The 23,905-nt window shown below is 36.5% G+C and overlaps 3 protein-coding genes across 18 annotated transcripts in view; 2 read left to right on the forward strand and 1 right to left on the reverse strand.

Moving 5' to 3' along the window:
• Nucleotides 1–4,886: 4,886 nt before the first annotated feature.
• LOC120010167 (GATA transcription factor 25-like) lies at nucleotides 4,887–8,334 on the forward strand. Its single transcript, XM_038860878.1, has 7 exons — nucleotides 4,887–5,186; nucleotides 5,474–5,557; nucleotides 5,635–5,768; nucleotides 5,943–6,050; nucleotides 6,368–6,473; nucleotides 7,799–7,858; nucleotides 7,946–8,334. The coding sequence occupies exons 1-7, from the start codon at nucleotides 4,887–4,889 to the stop codon at nucleotides 8,051–8,053; spliced, it is 900 nt and encodes a 299-aa protein (XP_038716806.1). The 3' UTR covers nucleotides 8,054–8,334.
• A 1,583-nt stretch (nucleotides 8,335–9,917) lies between these two features.
• On the forward strand, nucleotides 9,918–16,545 carry LOC120010972 (GATA transcription factor 24-like). Of its 10 annotated transcripts, none has more exons than XR_005470960.1 (11): nucleotides 9,918–10,045; nucleotides 10,244–10,562; nucleotides 11,621–11,707; nucleotides 11,800–11,933; nucleotides 12,464–12,574; nucleotides 12,701–12,815; nucleotides 13,467–13,526; nucleotides 14,159–14,224; nucleotides 14,309–14,380; nucleotides 14,947–15,067; nucleotides 16,009–16,545. XR_005470960.1 is itself a non-coding variant. In XM_038861944.1 (11 exons), exons 2-11 carry the CDS (start codon nucleotides 10,296–10,298, stop codon nucleotides 16,072–16,074), a joined length of 1,095 nt encoding a protein of 364 aa, XP_038717872.1. In that variant the 5' UTR covers nucleotides 9,918–10,045; nucleotides 10,244–10,295; the 3' UTR covers nucleotides 16,075–16,545. The 10 variants fall into 10 exon arrangements, 7 of the variants coding, with proteins under 7 accessions (XP_038717872.1, XP_038717875.1, XP_038717874.1 ...); XM_038861944.1 differs by having other exon boundaries at nucleotides 14,309–14,416; nucleotides 14,987–15,067; XM_038861947.1 differs by having other exon boundaries at nucleotides 14,987–15,067.
• A 1,085-nt stretch (nucleotides 16,546–17,630) lies between these two features.
• Nucleotides 17,631–23,905, reverse strand: part of LOC120011074 (protein SABRE-like) — a 29,203-nt gene continuing 22,928 nt past the window's right edge. For all 7 annotated transcript variants that reach the window (XM_038862104.1, XM_038862103.1, XM_038862106.1 and 4 more), the window contains 8 exons: nucleotides 23,276–23,415; nucleotides 22,527–22,599; nucleotides 20,850–20,951; nucleotides 20,638–20,727; nucleotides 20,084–20,425; nucleotides 19,833–20,000; nucleotides 19,097–19,478; nucleotides 17,631–18,256 (listed from right to left, as the gene is read on the reverse strand). In XM_038862104.1, coding sequence (XP_038718032.1) covers nucleotides 18,132–18,256; nucleotides 19,097–19,478; nucleotides 19,833–20,000; nucleotides 20,084–20,425; nucleotides 20,638–20,727; nucleotides 20,850–20,951; nucleotides 22,527–22,599; nucleotides 23,276–23,415 — 1,422 coding nt within the window. In that variant the 3' untranslated portion in view covers nucleotides 17,631–18,131. The remainder of the gene's footprint in view (nucleotides 18,257–19,096; nucleotides 19,479–19,832; nucleotides 20,001–20,083; nucleotides 20,426–20,637; nucleotides 20,728–20,849; nucleotides 20,952–22,526; nucleotides 22,600–23,275; nucleotides 23,416–23,905) is intronic.

Consider the following 23,905-nt stretch of genomic DNA (forward strand, 5'->3'; position numbering starts at 1 on the left):
TCTATTAGTCGCAGTTTCCTCTAATCCGATCGGATATTGTTTTCCTTCCTACTACGTTAAATTAATATTTTCGATCCAAAAATCTACATCACCTCTCCACATCAGCAGCTGGTAGCCCAGACTGTGATGTATGCCATGAATCTATGACCTGCAAGAAAGAATACAAGGTGATCCTTCATGGCACTCGAGTAAGTTTCTTTCTCAAGAATCAGTCAAGTATCTTGTGTTGTAATTCTCACGTAGATAGTTTTTTTATAGGCATAGTAAGGTAGACATTTGTTGGAATTGTTTCGTTCCGATTGTTGGTTGGGATCTTAATCCTGACATTGAGGTTGTTATTGTTGTTGAGATTGATCTCATTGTTGAGATCCTTGTGGTATGAGTACGATCCATGATCAATGGATTGAACCCTGATTCCTCATGTGGTTGACTATACAAACCTTTTGTGTGGCAGGTCTTCCCTCTCCCTACACCATTTGTCATATGTTGACTATGCATGACATTTTATAAATCCACAAATATGTTTTGTTTAATAATCGGATTGGGTTGTGTTTTGACCGGAGAGAGATACGGAGAGGATAAAGCTTGATTTAGACAAGTTGTGATCAATTAATATTTTATTGACCGAACCACTAACCACCCTTATGACTTTTTCCAACCATGAATGGAATATGCATGCGGTGATAAACCATGCTTCAATATCAAACAAAAATTATTTGATAAAAAAAAATATCAAACAAAAATTATTATAAACTTTATTTAACAAATAGAATATTGAATAAACTAAAGCAACTGCCTCCCATTCGCCAAAGTTGTCATCTGCTTTATTCATCTATCATAAAAATAAAAAATAAAAACCCTATTGGATGAGTGATCAATATTCTTAATTGCTAAAACAATGTACTAATCTCTACACTAAAATTAATTGATTAAGAATGCACGTACGGTCCCATTTGATTATTGGAAACTTGGAATCAAGAATATAAACCCATATCTTATTTAATGCAATTGATATAATAATAGGTTACTTCGACTTCATTGGGTCATTTGGTACCATAATGGAGCTAAGTGGGGAACATTTTTTTAGTTATTGATTGGCGGATTTCCTAATTTATAGAGCATAGTTGCTTTAGAACACCTTTTCTAGTATTTAAAAAGGCAAAAACATTTACCATTTTAAGAAAATATAAGATGCATATCTAACATTGTTTGCTTGCTATTAAGAGGAAAGTACAAACCCTATAGTTATCATAAAATGTCCACCTAACTTGTTGATTTCCAAGCTATTTAAACTTTTTTTTTCTTATTTTTTTATTTACAAATTTACAATTAATGCAAGCCCACTGTTGAAGTGCATGATTGGATAGAGTTGTCAAATATATCCTCTGCATAATTATAAGACCAACTTAGCCGATTGTTGATAAGGTGGAAAACTTATGTATGTGTGGGTCATTTAGGCACATATCAGATAGATAAAGGATAAATTTGTATGGTATCGATTCTCAGTTATCATAAAATAAAGAATAATTATAAGGTTAACTTGTAAATTATTGAAAAAAAATCATAATTGAGTTTAAATCCAACTAGCCCACATAAAGTAACTTTAAATTTTGTCTACCAAAAAATTGTGTGTAAATGGTTTTAAGTGCTCCACCATTACAATAACGTCTTTAATTATTTGCAAAACCCAATTAATATGGGCTTAACAAAAATGTCAGAATGTCAAAAGGTAAATTTAGACATCATTTTTGCAAATTTGGGTCGCAGGAATTGGTAAAGTCTCCAAGTAGCTAGGTGTCCACCAAAAGGTAAATTTAGACACTATTTTTGCAAAATTGGGTTGTAGGAATTGGCCAAGTCTCCAATTGTAGGTGTCCACCAATACCTCCAAGATGGGAGTAAATAAGTTTAAAAAAACCGAAAATTACACTACAAATTCAACAAATGAAAAAAAAGGGGTGCGATTGTTAACTAAATTAATTAATTAGGAATAAAATATTAAAAAGTATAAGTGGATAAGTAATAGGTGTACATTTATCATTCGTCATAAGTGGGTGACTTATAATTCAAAATAAAAATACACAATTCATTTTTAAAAAATATATAATAAAAGAAGCTAGGGCTTATTGCATGCCACGTGGCATATGACTTATTAGTCGGACAAATTTTGGATTATTTTAAGGCTAATAAAGAGAGACCGTATGTCCTATTTTTCCAGAGTTGGATCTTGATATGAATTGTTGGATACTCTTCTGACTATTTTCATGTGACTGTGATATGCTTTAGTGCATTTTAAGATTCTTGACCCGTGAATTAAAATATACATATGTTGGTGCAGGATTACAAAAATAATGAAAAATCCATCATAATGGATTGAGACACGGATATCTCACTATTTTCAAGGAGATTCGAGCCCTCTACAATTATTCTTTGTTTACATGTAAACAAAGCCGAGGTCTGCAAGGAGAGGGAAAGTTTTAAATGCAAGTAGAGGAAATCAAGTTGTATGTTGTCTTGTAATTTGAGGACAATTTTTGCAATTAAGTGAAACTCGCTTCGAAACTCGAAAAATCAATATATCATGTCCAATATTGCAATCGGAGAAAAATGAAAAAGGTATTGTTCGTTTTTGGTTTGTCTTTAAAGGGCCCTCTATAATTGATATTGATTGAATATTTATTTATAAATCACATCGTTAACTAATCCCAAACCAATTGATGTGGAATTTATAAGTCTTGACAACTCTAGTCGAGATGACCCAACTCAACACCAACCCTAGCCTCAACCCTAACCCCGGCCCAGTCTAGATAACCTACTAACCCCAATCCTAACGTCTTTGTCTGTCTTACTTGATTAAGTAATGAAGTCAAATGACTTTTTCTTTACTTCACCTAATTAACTTCACAAACTTGTTGGATTTCAAAGAATTTGAGGATCTCAGGCTCTACAAGTTGGATCATAACTGCAACTTGTTGACTCCTTCACTCTTTACATGTGACCTAATGTTGTTTTCACTCATGATACTCTTGAAACTTGAATGGCTTAAGGTGACAATTATATTGACAATTGGAGATATCGTATCATATGCTTAGAATTGAAAGTGGACGTAAAGGGTTACAATCTACACAATCATAATTATAGTAAGTTTATTGCATCCCTTCTTATTTGCATACGTAGATGTAAAAATTGGCATGTATATTAAAATTTACGTGGAAATATGTATTTTTTTTAAATTCAAAAACATACAATTGTATAATGCAGTTTGACTTGTCAGCAATTTTCGACTTGACATTTGACCATAATAGTACTGGAATGTCCCATTTGTTGAAATTCGAAACATTCAAAAATTCAATTTGAAGCGCTATTCTTTCATTGATCTAATTACAAATGTCCATGTCTTTGAGTGATTTATTTGAACTTAACCCAGTATTAAGCTAAGCAGTATACACACATACATACATAAATAAGCACACACTTATATACAATATGGTTGATGATCATGTTCCTTTTCCATGGTAGCAAAACCATACCATTAAGTATATAAGGAATTATAATTAAACTTATAATGCAACACTTCCACATATATATGCAAGTTGCACTATGAGTTGTTAATTTTCATATATTTTAGCACCCACAATACTATATTAATATAAGATGGGAAAGGATTTAGTGTATCTCTTTTATTTTTCTTTCTTAAATTATAGAAGTGGCAAGTTTAAATGATTATCTAGTAATAATCAACATCCAACTTCTTCCTTTTTATCAAATAACATTGTTGGTTGTGTTTGTCACTCTCAACTTGTTCAAGAGTATCATCTTGGACAATGATAAACACAACTTCAATGGCCTTTTCAAGAATTTTGATAGCTCACTTTCTTATTTGTTTGCATCTTGATAGGTCACTTGAATATAAAGATATTCACAAAAGCAACAAAAATCTTAGGAAAGTTATTGATGGGGATGTTCTTATAGTCCTCATTCACTTAAGACGTCCAAAAAGGTCATTATTTTTTTTTCCCTGAGCCTAGAACCAAAAAGGGCATGTCGTGTAGTGGATTTGTTTAGAGAAATTGATATAGAGTACAATTGTAAAATTGAAAAATGATTAATTTTACTGTATTTTAGAGTATGTTGTAGGAGAAACTGATGTGAATACTCTAGGTTAATTGGGTTGGCCTGAAGTTTGCCGTGAGTTTAGTGAGCTAGGATAGTTAAGTTTGACTCAGCTCTTTAACAACGTAGAGATGAAATCATGAACCCGCGATCATTTTGAAATGAGTAATACTAAAAACCTCGAAACTATAATTCTCATTTTGCCTCCAAATCTATGTGGCACGTGAAATAACCATTGATTATAAACACACACATAGGACTTACTTAACATCCAACACTTTACATTAATTGAAGATAAAATGAGAGTCATATTTTGGAGGTGTTAAGCATTATTCTTTTGAAAACTACATAGGTAGTCCGATCCTAACATGAGATTGGATCGATTCTTAAACCCGGTCCAGTGTCGACCCAAAACTGTTGGACCCTTTCGTCTAAGCCTACAAGATGGGCTGAGCCACCATACCAAAAGCCCAAATAGCCCAACGGCAATGAAAAGGGCAAGAAAGAAGTGGCTGTGTTGTAATTATGACCATCAACTCGGGGTAGTTTTATCTCACACCAATCGTCCTCCTCTCATGAGCAGATGAGCTCCGCTCTCTCTATCGCTCCCTCGTCCGAAGAAACTCCCGCACAGATACGCAGCGTCGCACTCTCCAAAAAGTCTCTACCCACTCTCGTCCCTCGTCGTGGTGTTAGGGTTATGGTTTCAATATAGCCTGTCGATCTCTGTAATACTTCGACGTCAAACCCTTAATTTTTATCCAGATTCACCAATGTATGGTCACGCTCAGTCTCCGCCCATGAGCATCCACCGCCAGATCTCCGCCGATGAAGAAGAAGGCTCTGGTGCTCCTGATTCTCTCGAAAACCATGACATTCGTTACGATACCCACGCCCTTGAGGGCTCTACGGCTGGGGACGTCCCCCTAGAGGGCGTTACTCCCGAATCTATCTATGTTTCCAACGGCGGCGCCTGTTCTGAGTTGGCAATCCAGCGCAACGATGACACCAGTCAACTCACGCTGTCCTTCCGAGGGCAGGTTTATGTGTTTGATGCTGTTACTGCTGAAAAGGTAAAAATTTTATCTGCTTTTGTTTGTTGATTTGGTGGTTTAGGGTTTCTTGGCGTGTGTTTTTTTTGTTGCTTGTAGAATGTGGGATTGATGAAGTACCAGGGGTGTCTCTGTTGTCTGTCGAAATTGTGATCTTTTTGACCGGAAGATAAGCAATTTCGATCCATTGAGCCTATAAATAAGATAGTTGTGGTTTTTCACTTCGCTTCTGTTTTTGCCGATATCTTTAGATTGATTTCCCATGGCCTATATTTTGATTATAATTTCAAGTATTTGTGTTGCATTAGGTTCAATCAGTATTGTTGCTGTTAGGAGGATGTGAGTTATCTTCAGGTCCACATGGTGTGGATGGGACATTTCAAAACCAACGGGTATTTTCTTGAGTGCAATTTTAACTCTTTATGAAGTTAAAAAGTGCTACTATTTTAAACTCCTCTTTGGTTTCTAGGTCACGATGGAATTTCCAGCACCGTGTGGTCAACCACAGAGAGCAGCATCGCTCAATAGGTTCCGCCAGAAGAAAAAAGAAAGATGCTTTGATAAGAAAGTTAGATATGGTGTCCGTCAAGAAGTCGCACTCAGGTTTGGCATTTTATTTATCATGCACCTTACTGTAATGCGTTGCCTAGTGGCCTTAAAAGCTGGTAACTGTGAAGTATTTTATGCTGTGATTAATGTTGAGCATTTGATGAAATCACTTGAGAAAGATGTCATGCAGCCTGTGTGGTGATTTATGTAATTATGTGACTTTGTCAGGATGCAGCGTAATAAGGGTCAATTTACTTCTTCCAAGAAGTCAGAGGGAGCTTCAAGCTGGGGCTCTGCTCAAGATTCTGGACAAGACGATAACCCACAAGAAACATCGTGAGTTATATTCCATAGTTGTAGTCCTCTATTTCTCTTGATGTGCCAGTTTGTTCTTTGAGATCTGATAGCATAGATTTGTTTTTTCTTTTTCTCTCATCTATTCTGTCTGTTTCTTTTCTCTAATATTCTGAGAGTGTTGCTGTACTATATTCTTTTTCAGAAAAATTTTTTAGGAACACCGTTATAAAATAACAATTGCAATGTTACCTATACACATATAGATACATAATTGGCATTTTTCTAGCAAAAGAAACTTCAAGTATAATTTATTTTCTCTCTGATTTGTATCACTATCATGTGCATGATTCTTTCAGATGTACACATTGTGGCATCAGTTCAAAGTCAACTCCAATGATGCGGCGTGGGCCATCTGGTCCAAGGTCTCTTTGCAATGCATGTGGCCTTTTCTGGGCAAATAGGGTCAGTCTATCTGCTTATTTTTTATTTCATCTTCTACTCTTTTTCCATATGTTTATTTATATTTTGTAGTGCATGCATATTTTATTTTAGTGTACCATGGGGCTCTGTACTTGCTGTTTTAAATGATTTTCATGTCATTCCAACTTGCAGAATTTGACATTCTATCATCTTTTCTCTAAAAGCTTTATGTTGATGAATGCGACATTTAAGTATCAATTTTTTTTATCATTCCTTATGGTACAATCGTGACTGCTTTTGGGAAACATCACTTAGTGGCTAAAGTGTCTATGATGTAGGACGGATTTAGAAACTCTGCTTTTGGATTAATTTAAGTTGCATGGGAGGTTTAAGGCAAAACTGTGGCTGCAATGGAAGTTTTAACTTGTTGGAAAACAGTGACAGAAAGAAAAGTTGAGGTTTAGTTTGGGTTCTATGTATGAAGGAAAGGGGTAGGAAACAGCATGGAGACAAAGGGAATGGAAAGGAATAGCGATGGAAGAACCTTTGAATGTATGTAGAAGATAGGAAAGAAGTGGGTGATGCGAGCAGTACTTGAAGAAGAATGTAGCAGAAAGAAACTAGTAGGGAGAAGAAACACAAATGCAGCAGCCCTCAATACACACGAACCAAATTCTCAATACTCTTGTCATTAACATAACCAATTAAAGCCTAACATGAAAGTCGCAATTAGTTGATAAGAAACCTTCGTTTTTTTTTAATGGTAATAGGCAACTAAGACCTAACTTGTTAAACTAAAGACTACTATTGAAAATATGAAGATACAGATTTGTCCCTGATAGAAAAAGTACAAATAAAACCCAAAATTAGCAAAACTGATCTTATGGATATATATAAGCTTCCCATTCTCCATCACACTAGATTCCGCCTAACAGTAGTTGTACATTTGTTTTATTGGGACGCAACTGGTAGTAACGTATAAGGTTACCATATGAGTAAAATATAGGATGCATAAAGGGGAATCTTCTTCAGTTTCCTGTTTCTGTTTGCATTGCATATGGGAGTCTTGGTCGAGTGTGGAATATTTAGTAATATAAACACTTAGTGTAGTAATTGTACGATCATCCAACATTTGGTTGGGGTGAAGATAATGGATTTTGCTTTCTATCTCTTCATCCCAATGAGATGTTGGGTTTTTGTGAATCGCTTTGATTTCACACTTTCAATCAATCCAATGATTAGTTGATGGATAAAATCATGGACATTCTTTGTTTTGCAGATTAAGTAACTTTTTTTTGGACCATTTGAAAGTTTTACTTTAAGTTTCAATGTGTTATGTTCCATCGATTAACGCCAAAACTCTGCAGGGGACTTTGAGGGAACTTTCGAAGAAGACTCAGGATCATTCTTCGACTCCAATTGTTCAGGTATATTCCACTTTTGCTTGTTGAGCTTTGTGCCTTTTTATGTTATACTTCTATCTGTAATTCATATATTGATCTCACCTAAACTAGGGTGACGGTGTAGCAAATGACTCCACATCTGAAACTGCCATCCATACAAATAACAATCTTGTAGCTTTCCCTAGTGGAGAAAGTTCTGCTTTAATGGCAAAGCAATGAGTATCAAGAAGTTGTAGTAGAATGGTCAGTGGTTCCTTGGCACACCCTTCAAGCATTCGAGTTCCCAAGTTATTTATTTCAGGTTGTCCTACTCCTGTTGAATGTACAGATACTACAGTGCCTTCTTTAATACATGGGGTTATCCCTCCTTTTTCCCCCCTTTTGTGTACATTGCATGAGATTATCTATCTCACATTGGATGTGTCACATGAACTTCAGTTTAAAGATAAAAGTGTACTAAATTTGACTTAATAGTAGTTGGTGAACCTTAGTCCTCAGTTTTTTAAAATCTTATATTACCTGCAATATGGTTGTTGGTGACATTAGGAAAAATTACTGGGCTATTTATTTGCCTCTGTTTGGTATCTCTCTGGTATCATTTTTGACTTTGGGCCGTTAAGCTGTGAGTCTGATAACATGAGGAGTTCTTTCATATTCTGTCTCCATGTGCTTTTTACTTTGGCAAGTAGGTAGTCTTGACTGGTTTCTGCTTGTAGCCTGGTAGGCCTTTTATATTGGGGCCATGGAATATTCTCTACCCCAACATGGAAAAATGGAAGCTTCTTCTGATCTTTATCTTTAGATGAATTAGGTAATGGTTTTGGTTGGGCTAGGTTTGGTGGATTCTATCTCTGTCTCCCTGAAACCTGGATAAGACACCACCTGGCCAGTGCTTAAGATGCAGGTTGAGAGCTGGTGTCGGTCAAGGTTATCCAAAGCTATTGCTCTAACTCCTGCATAATAGACTATAGCACTAGGGTGAACTCAGCTTGAGCTTGAACTTTTCATTTCAGAAATCTTAGGAACTTTGTTTTTTTTGTACATTAGACATCATAAGAATTTAATCAATGGCATTGGATAAAATGAAAGAATATTACTCATATGTACATCTCTTCTTATTGTACTGCGAGAAATGGAAATAAAATGTTTTTATCTCAGAAAAGAAAAATGAGGAAAGAAGCTTTTGAGCTAATATACATTTACCTGAAAATCATGAGTAGCTCGTATATCACTCGTTTGTGTAGTATCTTATAAAAGGCTCGAGTGCGAGCCTCCCTAAACCCCTCTCCCTGTATTAAATTTTTTTTTGCCTTTCTTTTAAATATTTTATTCAAATGTACTACTCTTTCCTGGAGAGAATTGTATGAACAATAACTCAATTTGGAGACTTAAGTTTTACTTATCTATCAATTTGGAGACCCAAGTTATTTTTTTTCAATCAAGTTAACTACCTGTCATGATGTCTAACATGGAGAATTGGAGAGTCTAATTTTGGATTCTTTATGTTAAAAAATTCATTTAAGCTAATTCAATTCATTCACCTTAAAAAATATGGAATTGGGAGCTCTACAGACTACAATTCCCCTTAAATTCTAGAATATAATGACTTATATAATGCTGAGTCATACTTTTTAAAGTTAAAAAGACATATATATGAGCAGAGAATTACGTGATATTGTTTGAATAAAAGTAAAAAATATATGAAGTGATATTTAATTTGATCTTTAGATCTAAAATTTTGGACTCCACAAGTATTGAGGAATCATAGTTCCAAATCTAAAAAAATAAATATTATGTATTTTTTTCACAATATATTAAGTGAAAAATAGTAAAACCCAGGTCAAGTGAAAAATATTCTCTTAGTTTACAAATTTAATAATTCTTATCCTAAAAGATTAAAGATCATCACATAATTCACATTTGCGCCCCGCAGCATCAATGGAAGTCTGGAAGCCGTAGATCCTCGAGTGGGGTTCGCATACATCAGAACTTTTCTACGGACCCATCTATCCAAAGGTCCCAAACCGCCCAGGACAAGATTTAGTTACTCTCTTGCGTAGCAGCAGATCATTACCACAATTTTATATAAATATAGTAATTTTCGACAAAATAGACACATTCCTTATCAATTAATAAAAAAGGGAAAATTTCCAAATCGAGTCTCTCCAAGGAAACACGAGACCATGCCTCGCAAATCTCTGCTATTTTAGGGTACTTTGTCTCCTCCCTCTGATTTCTTCCATTTCCGAAGCTTCTTCTTGTACAAACAAGCTTACGTACATATAAGTATATGTATGTGCACACAAACGAAGCAGAATCTAGATTTTGTTGGTTATTGGTTAGGGTTTTCGAGAAGTACGTGAAGGAATCATTGACGAAAGCCAATTTGTGTTTTCTTCAATGAAACAGGTACTGCGCTTTAATTCGGTTCTGTCGTGGTTAGAATTTGGTGTCTGTTACTATGGCGGCAGCGAATCCGCAGCCTCTGCAGGCGCGACCGATTGAGGACAGTCACGCGCCGCGCGTTCAGGTACAAATCGATGACGACGATGGCGGGGAGTATGATGACGGAGATGATGCCATGGACGAATCGGAGGAGGTAAACGTGGCAGAGCATCACGGTGGAGTAGGTGCTGGTGGAGGTGTGGTTATGGCCTCGAGGACTAGTGAACTTACGCTCTCTTTTGAGGGAGAGGTCTATGTGTTTCCCGCCGTTACACCTGAAAAGGTAGGGTGTCTGCCGTTCGTTTCCCTACTTCTACTCAAATTGCATGTGTATGCGCTTCTAGAGAGAGGGAGAGTAGGAATATTTGCTAGAGTAAGATTAGTAGTGTTTTTTTTCCTTTCTTTCTTTCTAAATTGTGTGTTCATCAGTTAGTCTTGGCATTTGATCGACTTTTTTTCGTATGAATTATTTTTACTCTGATGAGTTTTGCATTTATCCTAATTTTATTTGTTTAAGTAAATGGTAGTAAAATTGTTTTTTCCTGTTTTCTTCTTCAATGTTAATTCGCTTCCCTGGTCAACTCAGTGAGTTTACCAGGTAGGCTGGAAATGGCGGTGAAGTAGTTTTTTCTGGAAGCAAAAATATGTCATCTGAGTTATTTGTCATGTTTCCCCTGTTCCAAAGGAAATTTGGCGCGCGCTTGTGCATCAAAGGGTGGCAAGAGTGCATTTGTATTTGGCAATCACATTAAATATAATTTGTTTGTGTGCTAGTACACAAGCTTATATGGGCGGAAATCTAAACTGTACTTTGGTTGGTGTAGTCTTCCCAAAATGGATGCTATCTGTTTGTTTATTCCTTTTTGTTCTTGTTCTTGATTTTTTTACTCTTTGTTAGTACACTTTAGAAAAATTGAAGTAGCGTCAATTAAAGATAAATTGCGAGAAAACCATTTAAGATGGTATGAACATGTACAACATAGTGATAGCCGTACTCCGGTGGCGTACGGCAGTGAGGAGAATCGGGAGAACTTTTTATTAGGAGATAATAGGAAACAAAGAGGAAGACCTTAAAATGCATGACATGAAGTAGTAGGAAATTATATGAATTCAGTATGAGTTGAAGAAAGTATAATCCTTAATAGAAATGAATGGCGGAAAATAATACACACAGTGAATTCCTATTGATTTTCTTACAGATTCATGTAGTCGATCCCAAATTTTTGGGATAAAAGCTCGGATGGTGATGATGATGTTAGTACACTTTAGGAAAGCAACTCTTTACTCTTTAGTCTCTGCTCGTGATATATTCTTTATTGGTTTGGAACTGCTGAACAACAGGTGCAAGCAGTTCTTTTGCTTCTGGGAGGACGTGATATACCCACTGGTGTTCCTACAATTGAAGTACCGTATGATCAAAATAACAGGGTATATGGGATTTTTGCATTCAAGTTTTTTTTTGGTATTATTTAAATGGCTATTTTTTCAGTTATGTTCATGTTGATCTTCCACCTGTCTAGGCTGTGGGTGTCACTCCAAAGCGCTCAAATCTCTCACGAAGAATAGCCTCCCTTGTTAGGTTCCGTGAGAAACGAAAGGAGAGATGTTTTGAAAAGAAAATTAGATATACTGTGCGGAAAGAGGTTGCACAAAGGTATTATATTCCTAATGATTTTACCTAATTTGGATGGTATTGAATGGTGTCAAAGTGCTAATGTGGATATGAGGGTCAATATTAGGTTACTATTATGAGCGGTTTCTTTTTTTCTTTTGGAAGTTGAAAAAAAAGAATTAGTTTATGCATTTATAAACCTAAATGTAATGATACCTGGTGGGGTTTCAATATATTATTGCTGGAATTCATTGATTATGAAAACTATGTTTGTTTCATACAAGTATTTTCACTAGACCTTCCTCAGTGCAATTACTAGTGTGTCTTTTTTTTTTTTTTTTGGAATCTAATGCATTAATGAAGTCATTTTTTGCTGTTTGATTATTTGGGATGCTTTCGGGGGAAAAATAAGAATTGTTGAAACATCTTTAGAAGTTGTCCATTACAGGAGCTAGGTAGTAAATATCTTAAGAAGTTCTAGAATTCCATATCTCATGGTTGGAACATTTTCAAATATTTGAGAAAATTTTGTGTCATGCAACTCTTTGTTTTTGCTTTCATTATCATTATAGGATGCATCGTAAGAATGGGCAGTTTGCATCCCTAAAAGAAAGTTTTGGTGGATCAAGTTGGGATTCTGCACAGAATTGCCCTCAAGATGGCACTGCACGTCCGGAAACTGTGTGAGTTTCAGGCTCTGTCTACATTATTGTGTTCCTAATTGCAATATCTAACAAGTTTAACTGTTTTAATGCATTGTATGGATATGCTAGCTCATAATTTTTTGTTGTTTCTGTTATGTCGTCCAGTGTTCGGAAATGTCAACATTGTGGTGTTAGTGAAAATAATACTCCTGCAATGCGTCGTGGGCCTGCTGGGCCAAGGACTTTATGCAATGCATGCGGGCTTATGTGGGCCAATAAGGTTTAACTAATTCTTGTTATACATACTTTCTGAAAGTTTTAACTCTGTGTGTGTTGTGGTTCAAAATAAATGTTCTTTCAATCTTTACCACATCCTAAGATGCCTGGAAACTCATGTTCATAAATATCGATAGTTTTTTTTATATCTAGAAGTACACGTAATATTTTATTTGGCTTTTTCATTTCTTTGCCATTTCCCAAGGTGGGCCTCTGTGAGAAGAGGTTTTGATTTTTGATATCAATAAAGTTGCTAGTTGAATGCGATTAGTTTGTGCTCCTTTGCTGTCTGTTCAGTATATGTTCAGCTAGGAGAATAGTTATTGTTCTGGTTTTTAGAGTTGGTTTAGTGGTCACTTTGCTTGTGGTCTTTTCATCTATTTTCATTTTTACCTTTTTGTGATATGAAACTTTATGCAAATAAGTGATATGTGAATCAATTGTTGTATATTTCAAATGGTGTTAATTTCGGTGTCATAAATATTTTGACTTGTTTCATAACCAATATTTTCAAACTCCCGTTCCATCCGGCTGGATGCCATTTTAAAATTTCAATTTAGTGATTACTCTGATCAGCGCTTGTTGGTGCATCCATTGTTTTTCATCTTGTATGTTGCTTTCTTATTGATTTTTTATATCTCTTTTAAATTTGCAGGGAACACTCAGAGATCTCAGTAAGGGAGGAAGGAGTCTTTCAATGGACCAGGTTGAACCTGTATGTGCCATATTAAAGAGCTGCGACATTTTGCTTTTGAAAGTGTATTTTCTTCAGAAAATGCGGCTAAATCCATGCTCAAATGATGTATTTATATTTAATGGTTTTGTCCATCGTCTCCCTCTCCAATCACCCACAGGTGCAGTTCTCCTTTCCTCCTTTTCTTTTGGTGACTCTGTTTGGGGAAAGAGTCAAGGATGTTTAAAAGGTTGAATTTTATAATTTCCAGTTGCATTGCATTTCAGTCATCTGATGGATACACAAAATCTTGATTTCTTAATTGTCGGTAGCATTGCATTTTTGTCATCTGATGATACACAAAATTTTATTTTTTGCCTTACTGTTGGAGGACCCTGATTTTCTTGTAGCTTTATCTTTTTGACTGCCTAATACCTTAGGGTCTGGCAATTCTGTGTATTAGAGGCCTTCATCAGGTTGATTTGTTTGAAAGCATTGATTTTCTCGCCGTCATACTTTATGGCTTTGCTATTTCGTGTCAGGATTTTTTTTTGGCTGATAGACCTGTTTGAAAAATATGCTTAATATTTTGAAGCTAAGATGGTTTTATTGTTGTGATACTTGCTACTATTGTTTTGACTGGGTTTAACTGGTGACATTGATGCACTCTGCAGCAAACGCCACTTGATGTTAAGCCTTTAATAGTGGAAGGAGAATTCTCTGGCCACAAGGATGACAGTGTACTGTTTTTAACCATTTCTATCTCCTTATAAATGAACTGTGAAACATGTCTCCACTGTGTCATTTGATTTGTGTGCATACAGGGAAACCCTGAAGGTCCTTCAAAGGCATTTACTGTAGGATCCAACAATCATTCTGTCGATCCAGATGAAGAAGTATGTTTCTTGAGTCAAAGACTCAAAGCACCGGTGGTTGTTCTTGTTCTGTACTAATATACCGTTTTCTTGCAACTTTTTTGGTTTGGCCATTTCCAACTAAATAATAAGTATTGAATAATCCCAAGGATCCAATTTTTTTTAGTGCTTAAAGGTTTTTGTTTGCATTTGCTGGAAACACTTTAGTTGATTTTTTGCGAATTCTTAGCTAAATTATTGGAGTCCGAAGTAAATTTAAGGGGCTTCACCGATGCCAGTGGGCTTGTATGTGTCCATTGTCTCTAAGTATGTTTGTGTCCACCTGTTTTTTGGGTGTAGTGAGAGGAAGGGGGTTAGAGATCCCCTATTCTTTCTTGTTTTTGATGAGAAAGATATTGGTATCAGTGAGGGGATTGGATAGATGCCTGGCAGTAAAAGTTTCCCTTTGGTATTATGATATCGGAAGAAATGATATTTGAGTTATTGATCTTTGGTCGGGAAATTTATTATCTTAGTAATATAATTATCTCAAAAGCTCTATAAGGAACACCAAGACTCTTTCTTAATCAACCTAAAGTTAATTGTAGGTCACACATGATTGAAGTTGATTGATTTTGGATGGGACAGGATTTGGATGAAGCCATTGAAGATCTGCCAAATACTTTGCCCATGGGAATTGTCAATTCATCAGCTGATGATGATGAACAGGTAACCTTGAATTTTGAACTTCAGAGTTCAGACTATCCTTTTGATGGTATTTTTTATTGTACTTTTTTCCCTCCCAATCATTCATTTACTTTTCTTGATTCTTGACGTATTCTGATAATTTATGAAAATAATTTTCATTCTTCTCGCCAATTACAACGCCTTCTATGGTAAACTCATAAATATTTTTGAATTTAAATGTTAATCTTATCTTTTTCCAGTTATATGTCTTATTTGGCCAGCTTCTCGGCCTCTTCATCAAGGACCTTGCTTTTGCCTGTTAGTTTGTCAAGTATCCCATGGATGCTAAGCATTGCTTGTGCATTAATTCTTGGTCAATTAACAGTAGATGCTAATTAGAAAGAAAGGTTCCATTCTAAATTTGGGTGGCTTGGAAATTTTCTTATCGAGATAAACTTCTTTCCTTCTGTCAGTCATGTTTACTTCTACTAATTTGGATGTTCAATAGTCATATATGTGATTTTAAGGGAATTAATATATTTTAAAAAATTAATAAATATTTAGGGCAGCACTTAAACAAAGGTAACTGGTGGTACAGTGAGGGAACTTCAAGACCATCTGTCAACTTAGAGGAATTTCCCGCTTTTAGTGAGGATTTAACATATATTAGTGGTCTGTGGGTTTAGGGTGGGTCCTGTGAAGGTTACCTTGCAAGAGAGAATTCATTTGGTGAATTCTCACTGATTTCTCGTTTGGATCTGTTTAGCCGACCCCAATATTTTTTGGGATTGATGATAGCCTGTAGTATCCTCTGTCTACTTTGCAAGGGTGGGTCCAATTATGGCACAGAAATAAGGTTAGCCTTGCTGTCTTTTAGTTTTGTATGGTAGGTGCACTGTGAGTACAATTTTCAAAGAATTGGAATGGTAGTTTAGGCTCTTCCATATTCTCAATTATCATAATGAAGGCTTTTGGCTCTGCAGGAACCACTGGTTGAGCTTCCTAGTCCTTCAGATACAGAAATTGATATTCCTACTAACTTTGATTAGAAGATGGTGATTTCTCTTGTGCAATAATATCAGGAGCTTTGGGTGCCAATTGTATATTTCTTCATAACGGCCATATGCTCCATTACAGTAATCCTCTTATAAGGGTCATTAGCATCTCAGGAAACTGGAGTTGTAACATGAAATAATAATGTCTTTGAATTGTAAGTACCATGATGATCTCATGCCGGAAAAGAAGTGCTGCTGCTTTAGCTGACATAAGGTAATCAATCTCTGGCTGCTTGTTGATAAAAGCCGAGGTTGTGTATAATTTTATAGGAGACGCCCTAGTCAGGTTATAAGATGTAATTTAATTTTAGGCCCGTGTGAGATTGCAATTTACTCTATTGCTGCTTGTTCTTAACATGATCGGTGGTGATTGTAGTGTAACCTTCATGATTGGAGTTGACTAGTGTGACTTTGGTAGGATTGGTGTGCTGAAAAATGATTGCAATCAGATTATTTATTGATGTAGTAGGAAGTGGCCAGGTACATTGTGTGTGTGGTCCTGGAAGGCTATTCACTGAAAAGTTGGAATAGGTGCGTGTAAATTGTAAAGCTGATCAATTGCTGATTATAAAAAGACCAAGTCTTTAAGAGTAAATGACTGTATGCTTGGAATTGAGGCAGTGCATCAAAATTCAGAGCCTATCAATTCAATGTAAATGGAGAAACTTTTACTTCTCTAGCAAATACAAGCCCTTTTGATAATTTCTATCTGATATGAGGATGTGGCCTGACCGTATCGGCAAGGGTACGCCTACTTTTTATATGGGAAAAAAAAAACTGCATGCGATGTTCAAGAATGATCCTTTTGGGTTTGTTCTTTTCTGCAGTGGACTTGATTTTACCAAAGATGAGAACTTAATTTTTACCAAAATGATGAGAACTTACCGTTTCTTATTTTTGTGTCGAAGTGATTTATAAAACACAGGGCTACTGCTCCTAGAATCCTTATCCTGAAGATGATCAATTTAGTCGTTGTGGTTGGATTCTCCACATTCCCGACCACATTTTCCATAATCCATAGGATCACCTTTTATCTCTTCCTCTTCCGAGGCCAAATACAATGCAGCTCCAGAGTTCAACCTATCCTTAGGGTACTCTTTTATTTTTGATGATGAGGGGGTCCACCAAAAGCATAACCCATCGAACTCTACCCCAAAAGGTAAATCCACGATCACATGCCATACACGCAAACATGAGTTGATTTAAGTCTTGAATTTTCGTCCCAAAGCAAAAATAATATCAAATCGTATTAGAGTCTTTGTTAGAACTTGTGACCTCTCACGCAAATGCGCACCACGGATCTCATGCCATACACGCAAACATGAGCCGATTAAGTCTTGGACTTTCAACCTAATGCAAAAATAATACCAAATCGTATCAGTCTGTGTTAATACTTGCGACCTCTCATGCACATGTGCTAAGAGGTTCGGACAACTAACATAACCATTGAACCAACAATTTTTTGTTAAAATCCTTCCGGTACTCAAGCTCCGCCTAAATCCTTCGGGTACACTAGCTACACTTAAATCCCAAGAAAACTCACTCGATAATTTGACAAATCTGTGCGCTAGCAGGTATCTGCGAGAGACTCTGTTCCCTGCTTTTTATTCATTTTCAATAATATATTCTATGTACAACATTCCTGGTATGTCTTTATAGCATTCCAGAATTTTTCATATTCAATTAATTACAAATATAGCTACAAGTGAAATTAAAATGCTCAGCATAAATAATTAGCACCTCTGATGAGCTCTCATAGCTGAACAAGCTGATACAAAACCCAGTAGTACAGACTATTGAAGGCATACGATGTTTCAAACCATACCTTCATAGCCATAGGCATTCCTTCCAACATCTCTGTGAGAGGTATAGCCTTGCAACATCTTGAGTCTTGCAAGATTTCATCACCAAGCTCAAGCAATTACAATCTTATGAGTTGTCCAACAAAGCAATTACAATCTTATGAGTTGTCCAACAAACCCAGTGGAATGAAGTAGGTACAAACACAAGGCCATTGAGTGCCCCATTTCAAAGCCTTGGAAGAATAGCCATCAGGTATCAGATTTATACTCGTGAAAATCCTCGTAAGGAGACAATTCACCCGAAGAATTGCTCTCGAATGGAGTTGTCTCTCTAGGAGATGATGGAAGTGACTCTCTTTGTTGGAACGATGAACCTGAGAGAAAGAAGTGTCATTCTTTTCACCTGAAAAAGAGTGATCTGACAGCTAATTCCCAGAATAAAGCTAACTGTGTTCAAAGTTTCAGTCAATATGTGCAACAAAAAGAGGACTAGGTTGAACTCATCCCCCCCACCCCCACAAAAAAGAAGTTTTTAACTCACGGCCATCTTTTCCCCACCAAATTAAAAGAAATGGATGACCGACACCAACAAAATATCACTGAAGGTAAAAGAAAAATAGCTCCGGAGTAAAGCTTGCATAAAAGAGAGTCCATTTCTAGGAATTAAACCTGTGACCTCTAGGTTGCGATGGGCAAAGTAATCACCAGTCCAAGGGTTTGACCTTGAAATATGTCACTGAAGCTCTTCTAGTAAATATGCTAAGGAATGGTTGGGAGGGAGGTTGAAAAAATGTCGATGAGGTGATTGAGGAGGGTTTTCAGTTTGGAAGGAAGGTCATTTTTGTAATTTCTCCATAGTTATAATAACGAACCTTTAAAACCTCTAACTTGAAGGGTTGGTAAAATTGGGGTTGGGGATGGCTCGTAAGGCTTTCCGAAACCTTCCTAACAAACAATGCTATGTTTGCCAAAGGGTTGAACCGGTACCCTTCCTAACCCTCACATACTGAGCCATTGGAAAACCACTCTCCCAAACAGCCTTACTTTTTGCATTCTAAAAAAGTAAGTGTGCTCTCAGTTCTTTGGTATTATTCTTTTACTAATTTTCTAATATGGGTGCCAGGGTAATTACTTCACTACCAACCAGTCTAAAAAAGAAACACTTAGTGAAAACAACTGATAATCATAGAGATATGGAATAAGATCCCACAGACCTTTCTGTCCCCTTGAACGGAATTTCTTCGTGTGCCGCCTAATGAGCCTCTTAGCTTTTGTTATAGTGAGCTGCCTAGCAAATGGAGAAAATTCCACCTCACTTTCACTCCACTCACCATGATAGTCATTTTCTGCTTCACCTCTCATAGTCCGCAGCACGAAAGCCTTGGCCTTGCGACGTTGAGTATTGAACAGGCCCCTTATGGAAGTGACAAATCCATCACCTGCTCCATCACTTGGGCGCTTGAGCCAGGTAATTGGATGCTGATCAGGTTTTGCCACCAGACCTCCTTCGTTGTCACTGAGGTTGAGGTCGCCATCAAGGACACCAGTTACAGTAGGATCCCTTTGACTATGCGCTTTGTCTTTGAATTTCTTACCCTGCACCACGGTGGAGAGGATATGAATTTGGAATCAATTGCGAAATGTTTCCCCAGTTAGATCTAGAATTTCCAAACTGCATACAACTTAAATTGACAAGAACGTATCCTACACACCACTTGCAATTCCAGTTGTAAAGCTTTAAGAAATAGACACCGAACAGTGTGTGAGAACAAGGAGTTAACTCAATCATCACTGGCTAACAATTATATACATATGAATATGGTTGAGACGAAGGAGTATCATAAAACTATGACTTGAAAATGACACCAAACTAGAAGAACGCTATTTGAATCCATGCTTTTTCTTCATACAGATATGCTGAGTAAAATGTATACATTCAGAAAACATTACCTGCATTCCGGTCACAGACTTTAGGACTCCCCATATGATATGCTTCTTGACACGAGAAAACAATCTCCTCCAAGTCCCAGTGAACTCAACACATTGAAATGTATCCATCAACAACTTAAGATCATTGACAACAAATCTTGATCCTTCGTATGTAACCAGTAGCTTGACCTACAAGATATTGGTAAACATTTGAATGACACCATAATATTGCCACTCAGAGTAAGAGATGCACCTCAACAAACAGAACCCACCTGACTTATCTTAATATTGTGAAATTCCATCACTTTTCGAGGCCGAGATCTCTTCTCTTCCTGTGACTTGGGAGCCTTCTTTTCTTCATGAGATGATCGACCAGACTTGGCAGGTTTGGAGTCTTTCAATTTGCTCTTATTGGATTCGTCTGTTTGCTCAATAGAACCAAGTGCCCCACTTTTCAAGGAACTCGTGCTGGATGAATGAACCTGCAGCACAAGTTCATTGGCGACAGATTCTGCCACAGTCTCTTCCCATGTTCTGTCAAAAGAGGACGTTCTTCTTAATTCTGGAACTGAACTGCGTATGGTATTTCCCTTCACGTTTTGCAACCTTGATGCCTGCATGCAGGTTTCAAGAAAAAAAAATTACAAAAAACAAATATTATTGTTCCCATGCAGAATAAATATATATATATATCTGCTGATTCCGCATGAATAACCAACTGCCCCAAAGCCAGACAATGAAAAGAGATTTTTCAGAAACCCTCTCGGGTAGAATCAGCATTAACATTGGCTGAGGATACTACAGAGGCACTTCATTTGAATCGGACCTCAGACTCTTTTGCTGGATTACTGCTTGATGCAGAAGCTTCATGGGCTGATGAACCTTTCTTGACCCGTCTTAAGCCGTTCCAAACTTCCTGTATGTCAAACATGAAACATCAATCAGCTCAACCTCCAAAACCATTACAGCTTTCACTACTTGTCTTTACTTCCGCAAAACAGCTTATTCACCAGTTCGAGTACAAGTCAGCTAACTAACCTGCCGCCGTTGCGAATCTTGCTCTTCTTCAGGGAAGAAGTACTCCCACATCATTCTGTACATTGTCTCTGTCAAATGGATCTTAAGAGGGTAAATCTCTACCTGAAATATTAAAGAAAAGCTTGTCTTGAGCAAACAAAAAATAGCTAAGATCCTCAAAGAACAAATCGGGATATAACGACCACAAAAGATCTGCTTCATTTCAAAGCAAACACTTTGGTGAAATCAACAGAAAATAAACACCACCAAGAGCAAAGCCATACGATGACTTCAAAGAGAATTAACATTTTTTTACACAAAAGCACACAAAATCCCCAATTGATTATCGTGCAACTGACACAATACATGACCCGAGAAGAAAGTACATGTATCTGTCATAAATGCTCAAATTCACAAATAAATCCAGCAGCCAAGACAAATATTAGTTTTAAGTATCTAGCAACCTAGTGTTGTTGCACTTGATCATGAAACCTCCTCAAAGAAGTTAGTTTCTAAGCACTTCCTTGCTCTACATAGACTTGGGGAGGGTTAGAAAATGTGACAGAGCATAGTACACCCCTTAAATAATTTATCCCCTAGTTCTTCGCAATTACACCTTGTACAAGATCATATATCAGGTAAGTCTCATCAAATGGCTAAAGAATCTCCGTTGATGGCATATGAACAAAAAAAAACCAACTTCATCTGCTTCCTTGTCTTATATTTTGTGCATTCCTTCATTTCTTTTCACCTTCATGTATGTTAGAAGACTCAAACATTTTATTTTGATTCCAGATTATGTTTTTATTTGAGACTTGAAAACAAGATTAATAGCAAAGAGGTATATGTGCCAGTTTTTGATATATTGACTTGTCACCATTTTCTATCGCCTGTTCAGCTTCGACTTCCCCATCGAAAATTTTGTCATCATCTTGATCATTTGGAAAGGTTAGCAAGAAAATTCACAGACCAAGTTATGTATGTCTGGAGTTCAACATTCCTTGCCCATAGACTTGACGTCTAATGAGTAATAAGCAAGCACCAACCTATATTACCTCCAACTTACTGTTTCATGATGAAGGATATAAAAAACATTTCGTTTTAAGTGGGAAGAAACTTATATATATAAAAAAAGTACAACTTATGAAATATCAAAAACTCAGCAAACCAATTTCCAAAATCATCAGGAGATGCACATATGTGGTAAGTTTGTAATAGGGAAAATATGCTATTTATGCTCCAGTTTGAAGATGAGTGCACAAGGTGGAACAAAAATTTCATGTCAAAATTTATCAGTTTAATCGTAGAAGAAGTTGGGTCAATTTGTTAACTTATTTTCTCCCCAAATATTTCTTTGCATATTCTCTTTATCATTCTTTTATATCTTTCATCTGTTTGTTTTTCCTCCGGAAGTTACCATTCTTTCAAATATTCGCCTCCATAATTCTATTTTAAATTCCATTTTGTTCTTCACTTTACATTCCTTGCTCCATTTAGAGTAACCTATAGATGAAGCTACAGTTAGGCAGACATATCAGGCAGCAGTGATGAATTCCTCTTTTCTCCTCCCCAAGAACATTATAGCCTTGTTTGTGGCATTTCAACTCCATGCAAACAAGGCAATACAGATGCAATGCCAAATGTATTGAACAAAATTCATGAAGTTCTGAAAAGATCTAAACCACGAGTAACAATTACCTGGAAAAGTTCAAGAGGAGAGTTTCCATCCTTTGGGGCTCCCTGCTTTGCATCTACTCGTAGCATGAATTTTCTGTATCCATTATAAGTAAATATAGAAAATAATATCAGACAGAATCATTAAATAAATCTTCAAAGAATGACTGGAAGAATCAGCAAATTTCAAGTATTTGTCCAGCTTTATGGTTCAGTACAACTAAATTTTGATTCTCTTGGCATTGCAATTCAAGTGTTTGTCGCTTCTTTGAAGCTATTAATAAAAATAAAAAAAGGAGGGAGGAACTCGTTCCATGGAACCATAAAAGTTTCATAATATTAATACTCCTTGAAGAACAAAAGTTCTGGATCTAGTAAATAAAGATTCCTAAATCCCTAGGGACTACTATTCTTGCACTATATTTTTCACAATCCAAGAAAGTCCCAAAATCTTGAATTTTCTCAGCGTATTTCATAAAAAATCTCTTCCAATCATTATTCCAAAACCCTGAAACCTTCATACCTTGTTGCCTTTAAACATATCGAAAAACCCCCTGAGAGAATATGTAGATACAAAGACCCACACAAAAGCCAAGATGCTTTGACTGTAATTTTGTAATATGCAACATAATTTTTACTTTTTTTTGTGGGGTGGGGGTGTTTTTTTGGGGGGGGGGGGGGGGGGGTTGGGGTGGCGGGGGGGATAATGAACCCAAAACACAAGTGTATGGAACCTATCAAGGAAAGAAACCAGTAAAAGACAGTAAACATACTTTCCCCACTCTGACGGAGGATCCCAAGCTGATAAAAGCATATCTGACTTGGCATTAGGCAGGCAATTTCTTACAACAAAATACTTTGTCGTAAACTGTGAGACACCAATGTCTTTGTAGTCCCGGTCAAAATCAAATATCTGTAAGAAAGTGGGAGGAAAAAAAAACTGTATCAAGGATATCCCTGAAGGAACCAAATGCCAATGAACTGTAATTGAATCATAGCACAAGCCAAAGCATTTGCGAACAAAATGTACTAGCCCTTCGAAAAGCACCACACTGTTTGATAGCATTTTTACATATTTTCATAATGAGCAAAATTAAGTCAAACCACAATGAAACAAAAAGAAGAAAGTCACTACCTTTATGCCCCTGCTCATAGTAGTCATCCATGAGGTGCAGAAGGAAAAAATAGCTTCTCAAGCAAGGCAGCAGAAAGGTTCAAGGGTTTATCAATGTACATTTCCCACACTATGAGCCACAGTTACTTGCAGTCATGGTTATAGTTTAAATTCACATTATTTATATCCATTAAATGAAAGTTGATATATTCACTGACTCAGTCATTAAGGGAAAAAAGTTCGCCAAAGTCTTAGAGAGAAGGTCCTTACCTATCTTAGAAATCAATAC

Source organism: Tripterygium wilfordii, chromosome 12, assembly GCF_013401445.1.
Source record: "Tripterygium wilfordii isolate XIE 37 chromosome 12, ASM1340144v1, whole genome shotgun sequence".
Classification (NCBI taxonomy): domain Eukaryota; kingdom Viridiplantae; phylum Streptophyta; class Magnoliopsida; order Celastrales; family Celastraceae; genus Tripterygium; species Tripterygium wilfordii.